The 16,402-nt window shown below is 32.7% G+C and overlaps 1 protein-coding gene and 1 long non-coding RNA gene across 2 annotated transcripts; both read left to right on the top strand.

Annotated features, from left to right (window-relative positions):
* Positions 1–751: 751 nt before the first annotated feature.
* Positions 752–4,313, top strand: LOC120577951 (uncharacterized). Its single transcript, XR_005643914.1, has 2 exons — positions 752–3,554; positions 3,663–4,313. It is a non-coding gene; the product is annotated as an uncharacterized lncRNA (long non-coding RNA).
* A 10,457-nt stretch (positions 4,314–14,770) lies between these two features.
* Positions 14,771–16,147, top strand: LOC25485661 (putative GEM-like protein 8). The gene is made up of 4 exons (XM_013614929.3): positions 14,771–15,075; positions 15,171–15,251; positions 15,441–15,715; positions 15,831–16,147. Exons 1-4 carry the CDS (start codon positions 14,940–14,942, stop codon positions 16,008–16,010), a joined length of 672 nt encoding a protein of 223 aa, XP_013470383.1. The 5' UTR covers positions 14,771–14,939; the 3' UTR covers positions 16,011–16,147.
* The last annotated feature ends 255 nt before the right edge of the window (positions 16,148–16,402 follow it).

Here is a 16,402-nt window from a genome sequence, read left to right as displayed (position 1 = left end):
TGGCTTTGTAACGACTAGACAATTTCATCATGCATTGTTGTAATGGACATGCTGAAAAGGGTAGATGATATAAGTACCTTAGAGTATCATCGTTAACTTCTTATACCTGTAACACCACTATATTGGGGCCTAAATTTTATCTGATCATTCCTTCCTTTATTTTATTTTTTGGGTCAAATTTTTTAATATCATTCAGTCCAAATTTCAAATCAACCCAACATGTTTGGTAATGTGGATGATGTGGGAATGATTTGGCAATATTCCAAATTTCACCAAACCTTAAAATCCCTTCAAAGACTCTTTGCATTGCAGCACACAGTGTTAATCTAGCTGGCATGAGACATTTTCCATTTTCTAAACTTAGCAAAATTCCATATTCCATGGTCATATATTATTCTTTTTAATATTAAGTTTACCATTCCTTCCTTATCCATTAACCATATCATAGCCCTGTCAGCAAACTCACTTTATATATTTTTTTTTTGAGAGATAAAATAAAATTGTTGCACATTTTAAATTGAATAAAGAATAAATAAATTTGGCAATGGTAGGATTTAGAGATGCAAGACTCATCTTTGAATGACGTGGATGCACATGGAAATGATGTGGTGATTCCCCTTTTCAGAAACATGTGTCCCATCTCTTAATTTTTTGCTATATATTTCCTTTTCCACAAACCATTGATTGATATATGTCTTCCCCTATACTTCGTCTACCACATGACATCCTCAAATATTTATTGTTTCTTTTTTTCATTTACCAATTTCAGGTGCCATGGCATGGCCCTGTCTGTATTCTTTTTCTTTAACCCTTAACAACTACTTTATTATACAAACTGTTTTTTTACAATACTTTATTATATAGTCTAGTTAGTAAGCCACAAAAGTAAGTAAATAAATAAAGTTGAAACAAGACATGTTTTGTCATCATGCACGTGACATTGTCCAATTTCAAAAGGGTGACTTTTTCCAAGTATCAAAAAATTGTCCTGATAAATGCATCAACATATATTCTATATAAATAAATCAATTGAAGTCCAAACCACCCATGTGCCAAGTTTATAACATACCAATGGGAGACTTTAAACATAAAAAGTTGCCTTAAACAAATACTCATATCTTGTAGGATCAAACACTATAATCCCATTTAGCCTTCATGATGATCCCTTGCTGACTCATCCCACAAAAAGTCAACAGTGACATTGTTTCCTCTTTAAGTCTTTTAGATTACAAGGACTCATCAACCAAAAAAATTACAAGAGCTCCTCAATACTTTTCACAAGTTAGTAGCCCTCAAAGATTCTAACTTCAGATACACAAGGAAGAAGACATCATTCCTTCATGAGCTACTTAATGGAATTTCTATCACCTCAACTCATTCAGATAATTAAACATGATCGAACAAACAAAGTTGTTCCCTGAAGTTTAAAACCCAATATACAGATAATTAAACATGGCTAAAAAATTTGTTAAAATCTGCAAGGACATTTCAATATCAGATGAAAGAAACTAATTTGACTATTATTCATTTAATAAAAAATACAGAGTTCCGTTTGGTCTCATCTGTTACTTACTTTTCTATTAACCATGTTAAGTGTTGAATGATAAGGACAAAGGTGACTACTAATATGTAATGGTGCTTATTTTAGTTAGCATATGTGTCTGCTGTATAAAGTTATCAAATTTACTTATAATCTAGCTCTAAGAACACCTCTATAAACCTAGTGGGGTAGGAGCATTCTGCCGGATATCCTTTTGGATTGACTAAGAAGTCTTATTTACTGTGAGCCGCACCGTGTTTTAACCGAAAAACCTTCTTGAGCAATTCATGTATTCCTGTTTTTATGACCTGATATTTTTTTCTTTGATTTACATTTCAAATAGTTCTGTGGATTTTAATCAATATGCGTTGATCTTAACACAGTCAATAAGACTCGTGATTCAAGCAATCCGATCCTTCAATCCACTAATGAATGATAATTCAACTATAAAAACAAAAACTTTCAGTTAAGCCACAAATGATCATAATCTATTGAATCTTAATGTTCGTCATGGCAACATGGAGATTCCAGCTGAGGACTTGTGACAATATTCATCTAAACTTGAGAAATCGCCTTTTCGATATATTTGAAAGTTTTCTGATATTTGAAGACACCCAAAAACTTGTGATTATAATTATGTCCTTTTGTGTTGGCTTCTCAACATTTTGACTTTGATTGCTTGGTTTGGTTGCTTTTAGAAAAAGATGTCAAAGAAAGATTCAAGTCAGGTTTCTTTTTAAACAAATCCTTTAATGGGTTTGTTTTTAGAGGCTAGGAGAAAGGTTGATTTATATCTCTATTGGTGCAAAGTTTCATGGTGTATTGGCTTGCTATCCCCCAAGTATAAGGAAATTATACCAGAAAAAGTAAAGAATGAAATACTTTTGAACTACGCATGCTTTTGTAACTGGAGATGAATCACCAGAGCTTTATGATCTGGAATTCTAACTTTATGATATGGTAAGTTCTCTAAATTATCTTGTGATAGGGTAATAAAGAAAAAGGTAAAATGGTTTCCATGTTTGACCAACTGATATCTGAGATTCCATAACTTCTTAAACTTTTGGTAGGCAACATACACCACTGACATGTGAATATGCAATATGCAACAAATAAAAGAAAATATGGTGTAGAAAATTTGACCATTCATTTAAAGTTTCAAATTATCACAACATGCGGGGGCATGGGGATGATGTGGTAATGATTTGGCAAGTGCCAAGAGTCGGCATCAAAGACCTTACACAAACACCAGATACAATACCTAATAATTTAACAAAATAAAAATGATCGAATAGAACCACATATATCGGTGTCATGCTTGTGTCGAACAACAATATGTATCCAACTCTAAACATGCCTTCAATCTAAAGTGTCCGTGCTACATAGGTCAGTCGTCAATGCACAAAGTCAATAGCTGGCCTCAGGCCAGATTTTAATTTCTGATCCATTTCTAGCTTCTGCCAAACACAATTTCACGTTCAATAACTGTATCCTTATTACCATAGCCCTGTCAGAAAGCTAACTTTATGATACATAACTTGTATGCATGGCCTCCCTCTAAAAACATGGTCCATTTGGAAAATACAATAGTCAATGTAGAATGATGTGGATGCACATGGAAATGATTTTGTGATTCCCTTCTCCAAGAACATGGGTGCTCCATCTCTTAAGATACAATGTTTGTGGTCCTCCCAATTTCTTCAAATGAAGGCCATTCCAAATTAAACAACATTAAAGTGATGATATCTAATCCAATCCAAACAGAAAGTGGCCACATCAGTAGCATGTGTGCTTGTCTATTCTATTCTTCCTTTGACCCATTAACTACAATTTGTATTTAGCTATATGTTGATTTTGTACTTCAATTAATTACTATCCATAAAATTCTGAAATCTCTCTTAGAACTTTCACACACATCAGAACTTTGGGCTTGAGAACCTCAGGAAATTTTCATTGCAGTGAAAATCAAGTTGAGCAGTGTGTTGATTGCCAACAGTGACAGCCATATGGGAATGTAAGTGCTCTATGACTATGTTATGATAAGTATCTATAGTATAATTATATACGTCACCATATCTCTTTACTTTTTCCCTCTATACTTTTTTTCTAATACATGAAAAAGTTAAGAGAGGTGTAGCATCAGAAAGGCTTAATTCCAGCTCACAAAGGTGTAATGACTCCCTTTTATTAGTGTCAACCAAAGTATGTTTTGTCATAAACATTCAATCTTCAAACTCTTCATTTTCAAAATCTTCAAACGACGGGGAGAAGCTGTTGAAAGCATCTCAGTGTTACCTATCAACCACATCAGGTCTTATAGCTGGCCTCCTCTTCATTTCCACTCACAAAATTGCTTTCTGTAGTGACAAATCCATCAAAATTTCTTCCTCGAATGGAGAATTGATTAGAGTTCACTATAAGGTCTCTATTCCACTTGAAAAGATACAACAAGTCAACCAAAGTCAAAATATGATGAAACCGTCAGAAAAATACATAGAAATAGTCACTGTGGATGGTTTCGACTTCTGGTTTATGGGTTTCTTCAATTACAAGAAAGCTTTAAGATATCTCCAGCAGGCTATCTCTCAAGCTCAAAGGGAAAAGGTGAAGATGTTAAATGAAATTGGTAATATCTTTGCTTCATCAATTATGCTTTGAAGTTGCAGAGAATCCAAAAGTGTACAAATATTTTACATTATTATGTTAATACAAAAAGCTAGCTGTTTCATAAACTTTTGATACCATGATCTAACAAAAAAAGTTGTTCCCTGAAGTTTAAAACTCAAACTGCACAAAATAAAACATGGATCACATTTGTGTTAAAATCTGCAATGATATTCAATTTCAGATGACAGAAACATGTGACTGTTGTTCATTTAATCAAATATATGGACCTCCCTTGGTGATTTGGTGTTATCTGTTATAAACCATGTTAGGCGTTGAATGATATAGACAAAGGGTAACTAAGTTACTCCCAATCTGTTATGGTGATTATTGTTGTGAATTCCGTACAAAACCACACCAATACGAAATATGATGTGTGGAGCAAAGGAAAGTAGTAACCACTAATTAAGTGAGTGCAAGCAATAATCAACAATAACAACACCTAGATCTAATCTAGGAAACAAAGTGAAAAGCACAAACCACAAGCACAAGATAAAAGGAGAGGGAAGAGGAAAACAAAGACACCAAAGATTGTTCACCCAGTTCGGTCCAAACTTGTCCTACTCTGGAGGAGAGATTGAACTCTCCAATCCACTATCAATGAGTTCTTACAAAAGAGATACAAAAGGGGTTACAAGAAATTAGCTTTGACAAGTTCACAAAGGTACAACCCTAATTTCTACCCTTTTCTCCCAATCAAACCAAGAACAAGACACTCAATGATTTACACTCACCAAGGTGTTTACAATGTTTCCAACCCAAGAGAAGCTCTAATCAAAGACCCTAAACCCTAGAGTTACTCCCTTTGATTTCCCAAGTTTCTCACTCTTCCAACTCCCTTCAAAATCTGCACAAGAACACTTAAATACTAGCCTTCCACTGATAAAATCGTGTCACGATTGGTACGTACGTCACAAGGTATGACCAGTCCTTATCATGGAAACTTAACGAGCAAGTTTGCAAATCGTGTCACGATTCCTCAAGATCGTGTCACGATTTGGCACCCTGCAAACCAGCTCACGGCATCACGAAATCGTGTCACGATGTCAAATTCGTGTCACGATTTCTCTGTTCTTCCAGACCACAAATTTAAAGCCAAATCTCAACAATTATGTTTTAGCTTATCTTTTTTTTTTTTTTTTGAGAGAATGTTAGTTAGCTTATCTGTTTCTGCTGTATCAAGTTATTAGCTAATTATTTGTTATCTAGATCTAACAGGTAGTTTATGAGAACGCCTCTTTATATCTACCAATCCATGAATGAATGAAAATTCTGCTTTCATAACATTAAGATTGCACTTTCCTTCCTCCCCCTCAAAACATATTAGAAAACATTTTAATCCCTCTTCCGAGAGAAGTTTGAATTCCCTTAATAATTTTTTTATTTCTAATAATAATCTAACATACTTCAAAGAAAAATAGTATCGCGAGTCTATTTTAATATAATCAAAATTTGAATGCATATTTTTCGCTATTTTTATGCATAATTTCATTAACATATAGTTTTAAACCCTAGTATAAATTATGAAACAAAACAAAATTAAATTAAAATATGTGAAAATTTACTAAAGTCGATAAAGTATGGTTATTCAAAATTAAATATTATACTCTAAATTATAAAATTAATAACAAAATATTAAAATTTAATTATCATTTACATTTAAATCATAAAGAAATGAATTTATTTATTTTAATGGTGGTTCAAAATTAGTATATATCATAAAAATGAATATTAATTATTAAGGGAGTAGGTTGTGATTCAAGCATCTCATATGAGATAGGAGTACAAATTTTACTTTTCAAATAAGGGGAGTATATATATTTTAACATAAGAGACGAAGAGAGTGTAATTAAAACTTCTCTTAATCAAGGGAGCGTAATTTACTCAAATCTTATTGAATTGAATGATAAGCGGTTGTAAGTATTTATATGAGAACCTCAAACCTCACTTGTGAAATTTACTTGTTTATCTAGACTAACAATATGTATGACACATGCATCATAAACTTTCCGGTTTTAATTTGTATCAAAAAATTTATATAAAATATCGTTTGTAATCAACCTGCAAAATTTCTATAAAACATCGTTGATAATATGCACTCGGTAGCGCAATAAGAAGAACGGAAAGACGGGCACGTGCCCGTCTTTTTGCTGGTGTGTGTGTGTGTATATATATATATATAGAGAGAGAGAGAGAGAGATAAACTGAAAGCCAACCCTAACATCACTGCATCCTTCACTTCACGACTCTGCTTCTTCTTCTCAGTCACTGATGGAAGGAACAAGCCAAACCGGAGCCCTAACACCACCGCCTCTTCCGTTTGATCTCGTGACAGAAATTCTGTGCCGGCTCCGTGAAACATCTCCTTCAACTCTGTTGCGTCTGCAAGTCATGGAATTCTCTTATCTGTCATGATTCTGAATTCACCAAGAAGCACCTTCGCTTCCCAACTTCCAACCATGACCGCCACCACGTCATCCTAAGCGCTAGGTACTCCGCACGGAAGTTCTGTATATCTGATTCCTCAATCTCCTCTATTTTCAGTTCCGCCGCATCCTTTCCTAGTTTTAAGCAGCTCATTCACCCTCTCATTCTTAATCTTACGGATAATGGATCCTATGGCAGGAGAGTTTCAGCTTGTGACGGAATGCTCTGTGTTGAGATAGATCCATATTCTGCGCTTTTATGTAACCCTTCCATTAGGAAATTCAAGATATTGCCTCTCATAAATCCAGCCCAAAATTATTTTCAAACCTTGTTCACCCTAGTCTATCATCTTTTCACTAATAATTATAACATTATTGCCCTTTGTTCGGAAAGAATCACAAAACAGAAATTAATGTTCTACTTTGGGTACCGATTATTGGAGAAAGATCCAGGACTTTCCAAAGCATTATCTCCTCGCTCAAGCAAAGGGAATATTTGTGAGTGACACTGTTAATTGGTTGTTATTTAGTGATCATGGTTTTTGGTGGGTTATTGTTTCTCTTGGTTTGGAGAATGAGTTGTATCAAGAGCTTTCTCACCCTCATTATGATTACCAACCTGGAAATGGCATAATTAGGGTGTTGAGGGATTGTTTGTGCATTTTTTTCTAATAGTGACAGCTTTTCTTATTTTTGGATCATGAAGGAATATGGAAATGGACAATCTTGGACTAAATTGTTAAGTGTTCCTCAAATAGGAGATCGTGGTTTTTATTCCTTAACCAAGGCATTATATATATCTGAAGATGACCAAGTGCTGATGTATATTCTGAAGATGGGGAAATTTAGTTTGGTTGTCTATGGTTCCATAAATGATACTTTTAAGATTCCTAAAATTCAAAACAACATTCATGATCCGTTGATACCATTATTCTGCATTCTGGAAGTCTACGTTGAGAGTTTGATATCACCTTTTTTTCAATATTAGGATGTAGATGCTGTGCTATGTGATCTTGTTATTTAATACATGCTTTTTCTGGTTTCCAATGACTTTACGGGTTATTGTTAGTTAGAGTTGTTGATTTTGTCCTCGTGCATTGCATTTTTATATAATTAAGAATCCTTCAAATCTTCTATACTATATTATAAATTTCTTTTATTATTCTCAATTTTACTTGCATTCTGCTGCAGTGTTTGACTCACAATTAACAGCTACTATATGCTATCACTGGGTTCAAACAAGCTTTATTCAATTTCAGAGATGAAATATTTAATGGTGGATTTGACAAAAAATGAAGTCACTACAACTATTTATTAATTCTAGGTTCTCAGATATCCTGTTCTGGTACTTAGTTGTCTTCTAATGTTCTTAATTTCTAGTTTTAATCGGTTGTCTCATTTACATGTGATTTGTAACTAATTTACAAAAGTGTTGTCTTACCAAAACATTTTGCATCCAGTTTTACAAGATCTGGAATTGATTACATTACAGTTGTACCTTAGAAATGGAATGGATTAGATGGATTTGGTGGGCATAGTTCTAATTTAATTAACAACAATTATGAACTAGTTCAGAATTGTTTTCATCCTAGTTTGGAGAATTCTATCAAAGATGTTGCTAAAATGGTTAGATTTTTTCTCCTAATTAGGAAGTTATATGCTAATGATTACAGAACATTGTGAATATTTGTGCATTCGTTTACTTTTGCGCAATGGTAGAAACCAGAAGATCTTAGTGAGATTTTCATGGTTATGTGTGTTTCTTCCATTTGGCCTTAGATATATATATATATGCCAAATGAACCAATGTTTGACATTCAAAATTGGGATTGAGAACCAGAATTTCGATGTTGTTTAAAATTTTGTTATAGCGCTAGCTGGGTGATGTGATATCACTTAGTATCTAGGATCTACCGCATTCGCTTCTTCTATAATTTTATATGATATGATAAAAATCCATAATTGAGTTTCAAACATCCAACAGTTTTCTCCACTCTCTTTATTTACTTTTGCTTCCATCATTTCTCCTACCATAACCACAACGACCCTTCATAAAACTCAAAATAACCTATTCCTCAATAAATGAAGACCTTATGTGAATTTGGTGCATCACATTTCCAGCCAGCGATTGGATGAAGAGTTTCATGGATCTCTCACTGCAGAAGGCAACCTTTTCAGTGGAGTGGAAAAGGAGGATCCGGACCAGATGTGGTGGACAGATAACAGTGTGAAACTTTCAACAGCCTCTCCCATTCTCTCACCACATAAACATTTTCTCCACTTCACCCACTTCAAGAATTCGAGCCCCCTGTACTTAACTTCCTCTTTATTGTTTCTGATATGTTTTCTCCCACTCTCACTGAAATTTTTAAGTTGTATATATTGGAATAAGATATACTGATATAATGCTGCAGACATTGAAGAAATTATAAAATTTCTTAAACTGTCAGAACCTTTTGGTGAAAACTCAAGTTGATTCTTTTATATATTGTCCCATATCACTTGGATATGAAAATATATTTAAACGTTACAAAGATACTTACCATGTTCTTGTGCTCCTTGTGATGGACTATTGGCCTTCCTTCCATGGTTGTTTGAATTTTTGGTAGAATTAGCTCTACCTGGAACATTGAAGCACTTTATATCAGTAAAATCATCAACACTTGATGAAATCAGATGTCCTCAGCCTATTGCTAAATAATATAATCAGATGTCTTTTAAAATTGATTATGTTATTTAATCAGGATAAACAACATTATTTGAATAAAGTAGCTAAGCGCAAGGCAAAACATGAGAAACTTAAGAAAAAAAGGTACTATGTTTATCCTAAATTTAATTGATTGTGTTATTGAACTCAATTTCTAATAATATTTCTTATGGCTTAATACATACTTTGGTCCCTCAACTTATTTTTGAATTTCATTTTGGTCCCTTAACTTTAAACCGTCTCAATTTGGTCCCATAACTTTACCACCGTTTACCTAAGTGGTCCCTTCTGTTAAAAAAACTAACCGAAGGGACCACTTAGGTAAACGGAGATAAAGTTATGGGACCAAATTGAGACGGTTTAAAGTTAAGGGATCAAAATGAAATTCAAAAATAAGTTGATGGACCAAAGCAATTTAATATCTATACCTATAAGTTTAATCTAAATCAAAATAATTTCAATTAAAAACAAAGTTTAACATTAATAATAATAATAATAATAATAATAATAATAATAAAATCTATATAACAAGAATCTAAATTATTGAGTAGAATAATTATTGATCAGACTTTCCTAACTATTAATCGAACTTCAAATTACCAATACTTCTTTCTTCCAAAATCGGATGGTATATTATACTATGACACTTTTTTTTCTAATGAGTCAAATGTAATAAAAAAAAATTATTGGAAGGTATATTAACTTATTTTTGAATTTCATTTTGGTCCCTTAACTTTAAACCGTATCAATTTGGTCCCATAACTATACCTCTGTTTACCTAAGCGGTCCTTTCTGTTAGTTTTTTTAACAGAAGGGACCACTTAGATAAACGGAGGTAAAGTTATGGGACCAAATTGAGACGGTTTAAAGTTAAGGGACCAAAATGAAATTCAAAAATAAGTTAAGGGACCAAAGCATGTATTAAGCCTATTTCTTATTGTATGAATTATCTTTGCTTATTCTTTTGGTGTGTTTGATCGAATAGGTTGACCCCAGAATTGGTGGAATGCTTCACAGTTTGAATAATGGTAATTATTAAATTTCCTTGTTCTTTTAGATAAAAGATTTGGTGTTAAATTTCCTATTGTGTTCAAATTCTAATAACATAACTAGAGTCTCGAGTAGCTGAAGTTTGGTAATTAATCTATATTTCAGGCCTATTACTCGTGAGATTGAACCTATGTTTTGTCATGCTAGAACCTATTTTGCTGCTTGATTTTGATCTCTAAAAGCTTCATCGTGACATTGTGAAGTATGGATTAACTTCGGAGTTGTTTCTGGTATATATTCAAAATTGTCTTCTCAATCCATTCAACATAGTTATTTAGATATTACTAGCTTACATGTATGATATCAGTTTTGTACAACCAACTTTTGATTTGGAATGTTAGTATAACAGTTGGATGCTGCCCTTTTGATTTAGAGTGTTAGTAATAGCTTGTTGAATCTTTAGATACTGCATCAGTTCTTACTCTTGGTTATGTATAATTGTTGCTTAATTTATGTTCCCAGCTCACCTAATGACATGTGACTATCTTATAGTTTATATGTGACAACTACTTAAGCATCCATTATATTATTTATTTTGGCAGGATAAAAAGTTGAATACTGTAAAAGGATGCGAGAAGATTTGAAGAAGAAAGACAAGGAAAATAAATTTGTAGAGTGTCAACAACTTGGAGCAAAAAGAATCAAGCAGAAAATAAAATGGAAGGTTGATAATATGGTTGGATGAATAAGAACAATGCAATGGGATATTTGTAATCGTTTTAGTATGTTATTCAAATTGTGTTGCATAGTTCTAATTGTGTTGCATAATTCATTTTCATTATGCAAGAATAAGAATAGTGAAGGGGGAAATTTTAGAGTATGTAATTCAAACTTGTATCTAATATTGGTTAATTGAAATATGAATGAAGTCTAAGCAAAGACAATTTGGTAGATTCAAAAAAATTTAGTCTAGACAATTTTGTGACACTTCACAACTTCTCAAAAATCATAAATGTAACACTTTTTTATTGTTACTGGTGATACAAAAAGTGTTACAATAATGTAACATTTGCAACACTTTTTAATTGTTACAGATAATACTATAAAATGTAACTAAAACTCTTTAGTAATACGAGCTTTACCTAATAATTGTTCGAGTGTTGCTAAATTTAATTACTAACATTTTTCTTGATTTAGTTACAATTTTCAAATGTTACTAAATGTCATTATTGTAAAATATATTATGGCTCCTTAGCTAACAAGGTCATTACATAGTAAGCAGAGAAAGAAATTGATTTTCAACGTTTACTTTATATAATTTATGTTATTTCATATACTTCCAATAGATATATTTTTTATAATTTGTTTTTATGCATGTTTGAATCAATTCGTATTTCTCAATAGATATATTTTTTATAATTTGTTTTTATGCATGTTTGAATCAATTCTTATTCCTCAATAGATATATTTTTTATAATTTGTTTTTATGCATGTTTGAATCAATTCTTATTCCTCAATTTACCAAACAAAAGGTGTCACCTAATCAACACGGGTTATGTGCTGACACGGTTGAGTTTATATAGTTGACCAACTGGAGAAGAGAAATAAAACTAAACTAAATAAAATCTTTTTTTCGAAATTTTAGAATAATTGAACGAAAATATTTAGATCTCTATAACAATATCTAAAGGAAATACATGATTTTTTTACCTTAGTCTACGATCGTTTCACTAATAATTATTACCTTAGAAAATTTAAATACTGCCTCCTTTAACAAATCCTGAGAAGAAATATTCATCAACTTTTACCTTAGTCTACGATCGTTTCACTAATAATTACAAGATTATTGCTATTTCTTCATGCAATAACCACAACAAAGTAGTTAACGTTCATACTTTGGGTACCGATTATTGGAGAAGGATCCAGGACTTCCCAAATCATTACCCCGTTCCAAGACCTGGAATATTTGTGAGTGACGCTGCTAATTGGTTGGCACATGATCGGCGTAGTAATGCAAGTATCATAGTATCTCTTGATTTGGAGAAGGAGTTGTCTCAAGAGCTTTTGCACCCTCTTTGTGATAACCAACAAGAAAATTACATTATCTTGGGGGTGTTGAGGGATTGTTTGTGCATTTTTTCTCAAAGTGACAAGTTTTTTGATGTTTGGATCATGAAGGAATATGGAAATGGACAATCTTGGACTAAATTGTTAAGTGTTCCTCAAATGGGAGATCATTATATCTATACCAAACCATTATATATTTCTGAGGATGACCAAGTGCTGATGTATTTTGTGAAGAGGGGAAAATTTAGTTTGGCTTTCTATGATTCCATAAATGATACTTTTAAGATTCCTGAAGCCCAAAACAACATTCATGATCTGATGATACCTGAAGTTTGCATTCCAGAAGTCCACTTTGAGAGTTTGATATCACCTTTATCTCAGTATTAGGATTTAGATGTTGTGCAATGTGAACTTATGGTCTTGTTATTTGATTTATGCTTTTTCTGGTTACCAATGACATTACGGGTTATTGTTAATTTATGATGTGAGAAATATGAGGCTTGAGAAATTGCTATGTTATTTTCATTTATTTGTTAGTTAGAGTTGTTGATTTTGTCATCATGCATTACATTTTTATATGTTTAACAATCCTTCAAATCTTCCATCATAGATTATAAATTTCATTTAATATTCTCAATTTTATTAACAATCCTTCAATTTTGTTTTCTACATCATTGGTTGGATTCTGCATTCTGCTGCAGTGTTTGACTCACAATTATGTTATCGTTGGCCTCAAACAAGCTTTATTCAATTTCAAAGATGAAATATTTAAAGGTGGATATGACAAAAAATGAAGTCATTGCAAGTATTAATTCTAGGTTCCAAGATATCCTATTCTGGTTTAGTTTTGACACTTGTTTCCTTGTTGTATCTTATGGAGCCATTGTTCAAAGTGATGGGAAAGAATGTTGTGGTTGCTGTCATGACTGTGGTTGTTGTCATGGAGTTTACTGTAGGTAAGCAATTCTCTTTGACATATTACTATCATGTTTTTAGATCACAGCCTCATTGGCTTTGTAGCGCTATAAGTTGGTAATGATTTGGCAATCTTCTTTTTCATGAAAGCTTGAAAGATGTGCAAAATCCAAGAGTCGGCATCGAAGCACTTGCACAAACACTACAATACCGGTAATAATTAAGAAAATAAAAATGATTGAATAGAACCACATATATATCGGTCGGTGTCTTGCTTGTGTTCAACAACAGTATGTATCCGATTCTGGGCACGGCTTCAATTTAATGTATCGGTGCTACATAGGTCAGCCGTCAACACACAATGTCAATAGCCAGCCTTAGGCCAACTGCCAGATTTTAGTTTCTGACCCATTTCTAGTTTCTGCCAAACACAATTTCACGTTCCATAACCTCTATACTTACCATAGCCCTGTTATACAGTTCACTGTATGATATGATATATACTTTGTCTTGTAGAACAAGAAATGCAAGGCCTCCCTTTGAAAACAAGGTCCATTTGGAAAATACAAATTTAGGGAACATAAAAGCGTTTATATCAGAATTACTGACTTGAGAAATCTCATGAAATTTTCATTGCAGTAAATAGTATAATTATACCTCACCATATCTCTTTACTTTTTGTTACCTTATCAAAAGAGGTGTTAAAGGTTAACCAAAAAAAGAAAAAGAGAAGTTAAAGAAGGGTGATATCACAAAGATAAGAATGGCTCCTAGCTCAAATAACTTTGATAAGCATTACTTCCCAATTGTTAAAAAAGGTTATAAGGCTCAATTGCTTATTATGTAAGAGTTTAATTTTCCACGTGGGGGCATGGGGATGATGTGGGAGTGATTTGGCTAATTCCTTTTACACAACATGATGTCCATAATCAGCCTCATATATTGAATATTTTCTCTTTTTCATTTACCAATTTCATGTTCCATGGCCCTCTTTTTTATTTTTTATGGTTCTGATCTTCATGGAGGAAGAATTTTTTTTTTTCTTATTGGAGTGTTGTTAATCTAATTTGCCTAACCACTATGAAGTACTAAATTCACAAATTTGATGAAGGGATTTCTTATCTTTTACATATGCAGCTATGGAACATAAAATTAGAATATATTCATGTAAGCAAATGAACTTTTTCCCTCTATACTTTTTTATCTAATACATGAAAAAGTTAAGAGAGGTGTAGCATCACAAAGGCTTAATTCCAGCTCACAATGCTTTAATTACTCCCTTTTATCAGTGTATTAAATAAAATAAAGTGTCAACCAAAGTATGTTTTGTCATAAACATATGGCATTGTCCAATCAAACCAACCTATTATTAATTGTTTCCTCCATTTTCTACAGCTATTGTGTTTATCATTAAAAAACTTCTTTTCTGTAGACAACTAAACATGCAATCTTCAACTTTTGAATTGCTTTTATTCATTTAGTCTTCATGATGATCCCAGGCTGACTCATCCTACAAAAGGTCAACAGTCACATTGTTTCCTTCTAACCATATATATACCCCTTTAGGATACAAGGATTCATCCACCAAATCCTCAAAATCAAGAACAAAAATACAAAATAAAAAACTAAAATGAATACTTCATTTCTTCATGAGCTACTTAATGGAATCTCTATTAGCTCAAGTTATCCGGCTGGGAAATCCTCAAGGAGATACTTGCCTGATTCTACTGGAAAATACTGCAAGTCTATCACAAAATCAAATAAGGGTAGGACACATCTACATTACTAAATCTATATTTCATCAAATACTTCTTTTAAATTTAAATTAGTTTATTGATCATGGTCATTTTTCTATTTTCAGGTAAATTAAATTCAGTTCTGACTAAGATGAACATGTTTGGAAGAAAAGATGATGGTTTTGCACATGGTATCCGAGAGCATGGTATGTAATCTTGGAAGACCTATCTTCAATTTTTCACTTTTGCTTAGTTTCAAGGCATGGAACAAGCACTTTGTAATGGTACTTGATGAAAATGCAAATATCTTGTAATAGCTTCCAAAACTACTAAGCTTAGATTAATTCCAAAAATAGTTGTACCTGATAGCTTGAAACTGTTATTTTACCCTGCAGTGAGACTTGGACCAAAGATAACAGATACAGTAAAAGGGAAATTGAGGTTGGGAGCCAGAATTCTTCAGGTTGGCGGAGTAGAAAAAGTGTTTATGGAACTTTTTAGTGTTAAAGATGGAGAGAAGCTGTTGAAAGCATCACAGTGTTACTTATCAACAACATCAGGTCCTATAGCAGGCCTCCTCTTCATTTCCACTCACAAAGTTGCTTTTTGTAGTGAGAAATCCATCAAGATCTCTTCACCAAAAGGAGAATTGAGTAGAGTTCGCTATAAGGTGATTTTTTTGCTTAAATGTGCATGTTAATGCTCTCTATCACTTTTATTTTCTCAACACTTAATTTGATTACTATTTCAGCCAGCATGTAACCTTAATTTTTGGACTATTTCAGGTATCTATTCCACATGAAAAGATTCAGCATGTCAACCAAAGTCAAAATGTGAAGAAACCTTCAGAAAAATACATAGAAATAGTCACCGTAGATGGTTTCGACTTCTGGTTTATGGGTTTCTTTAATTATCGGAAAGCTTTAAGATATCTCCAGCAGGCTATCCTTCAGAAAAGCACATAGAAATAATCACTCTAGAAGTGAAATATACTTGTTAACCCCTTCTGCTTCATCAATTATTCTTTGAAGTTGCAGAGGTTCCTATAGTGTACAAATATTTTATATCATTTTGTTAATATGAAAAGCTATATGTTTCTTAACTTTTCGTTCCAGTACTTTACAGACAAATTTGTTCCCTGAAGTTTAAAACTCAATCTACACAAAATTAAACATGGGGAAAATTTAAGTTAAAATCCACAAAGACGTTTGATATCAAACAAAAGAAAATCAAACATATAGAGCTCCACTTGATCTCATCTGTTACATTTCTAGGTACCATTTTAAGCTCTTCATCAATTATATGGCGTTAATTCTAGTTAACTTTTCTTTTTCTCCTTTATTAAGTTATCAGTTAA

This window comes from Medicago truncatula, chromosome 1 (assembly GCF_003473485.1).
Source record: "Medicago truncatula cultivar Jemalong A17 chromosome 1, MtrunA17r5.0-ANR, whole genome shotgun sequence".
Lineage (NCBI taxonomy): Eukaryota > Viridiplantae > Streptophyta > Magnoliopsida > Fabales > Fabaceae > Medicago > Medicago truncatula.
The sequence above is the reverse complement of the archived record's forward strand: the minus strand, read 5'-3'. Positions and strand labels throughout refer to the sequence as shown.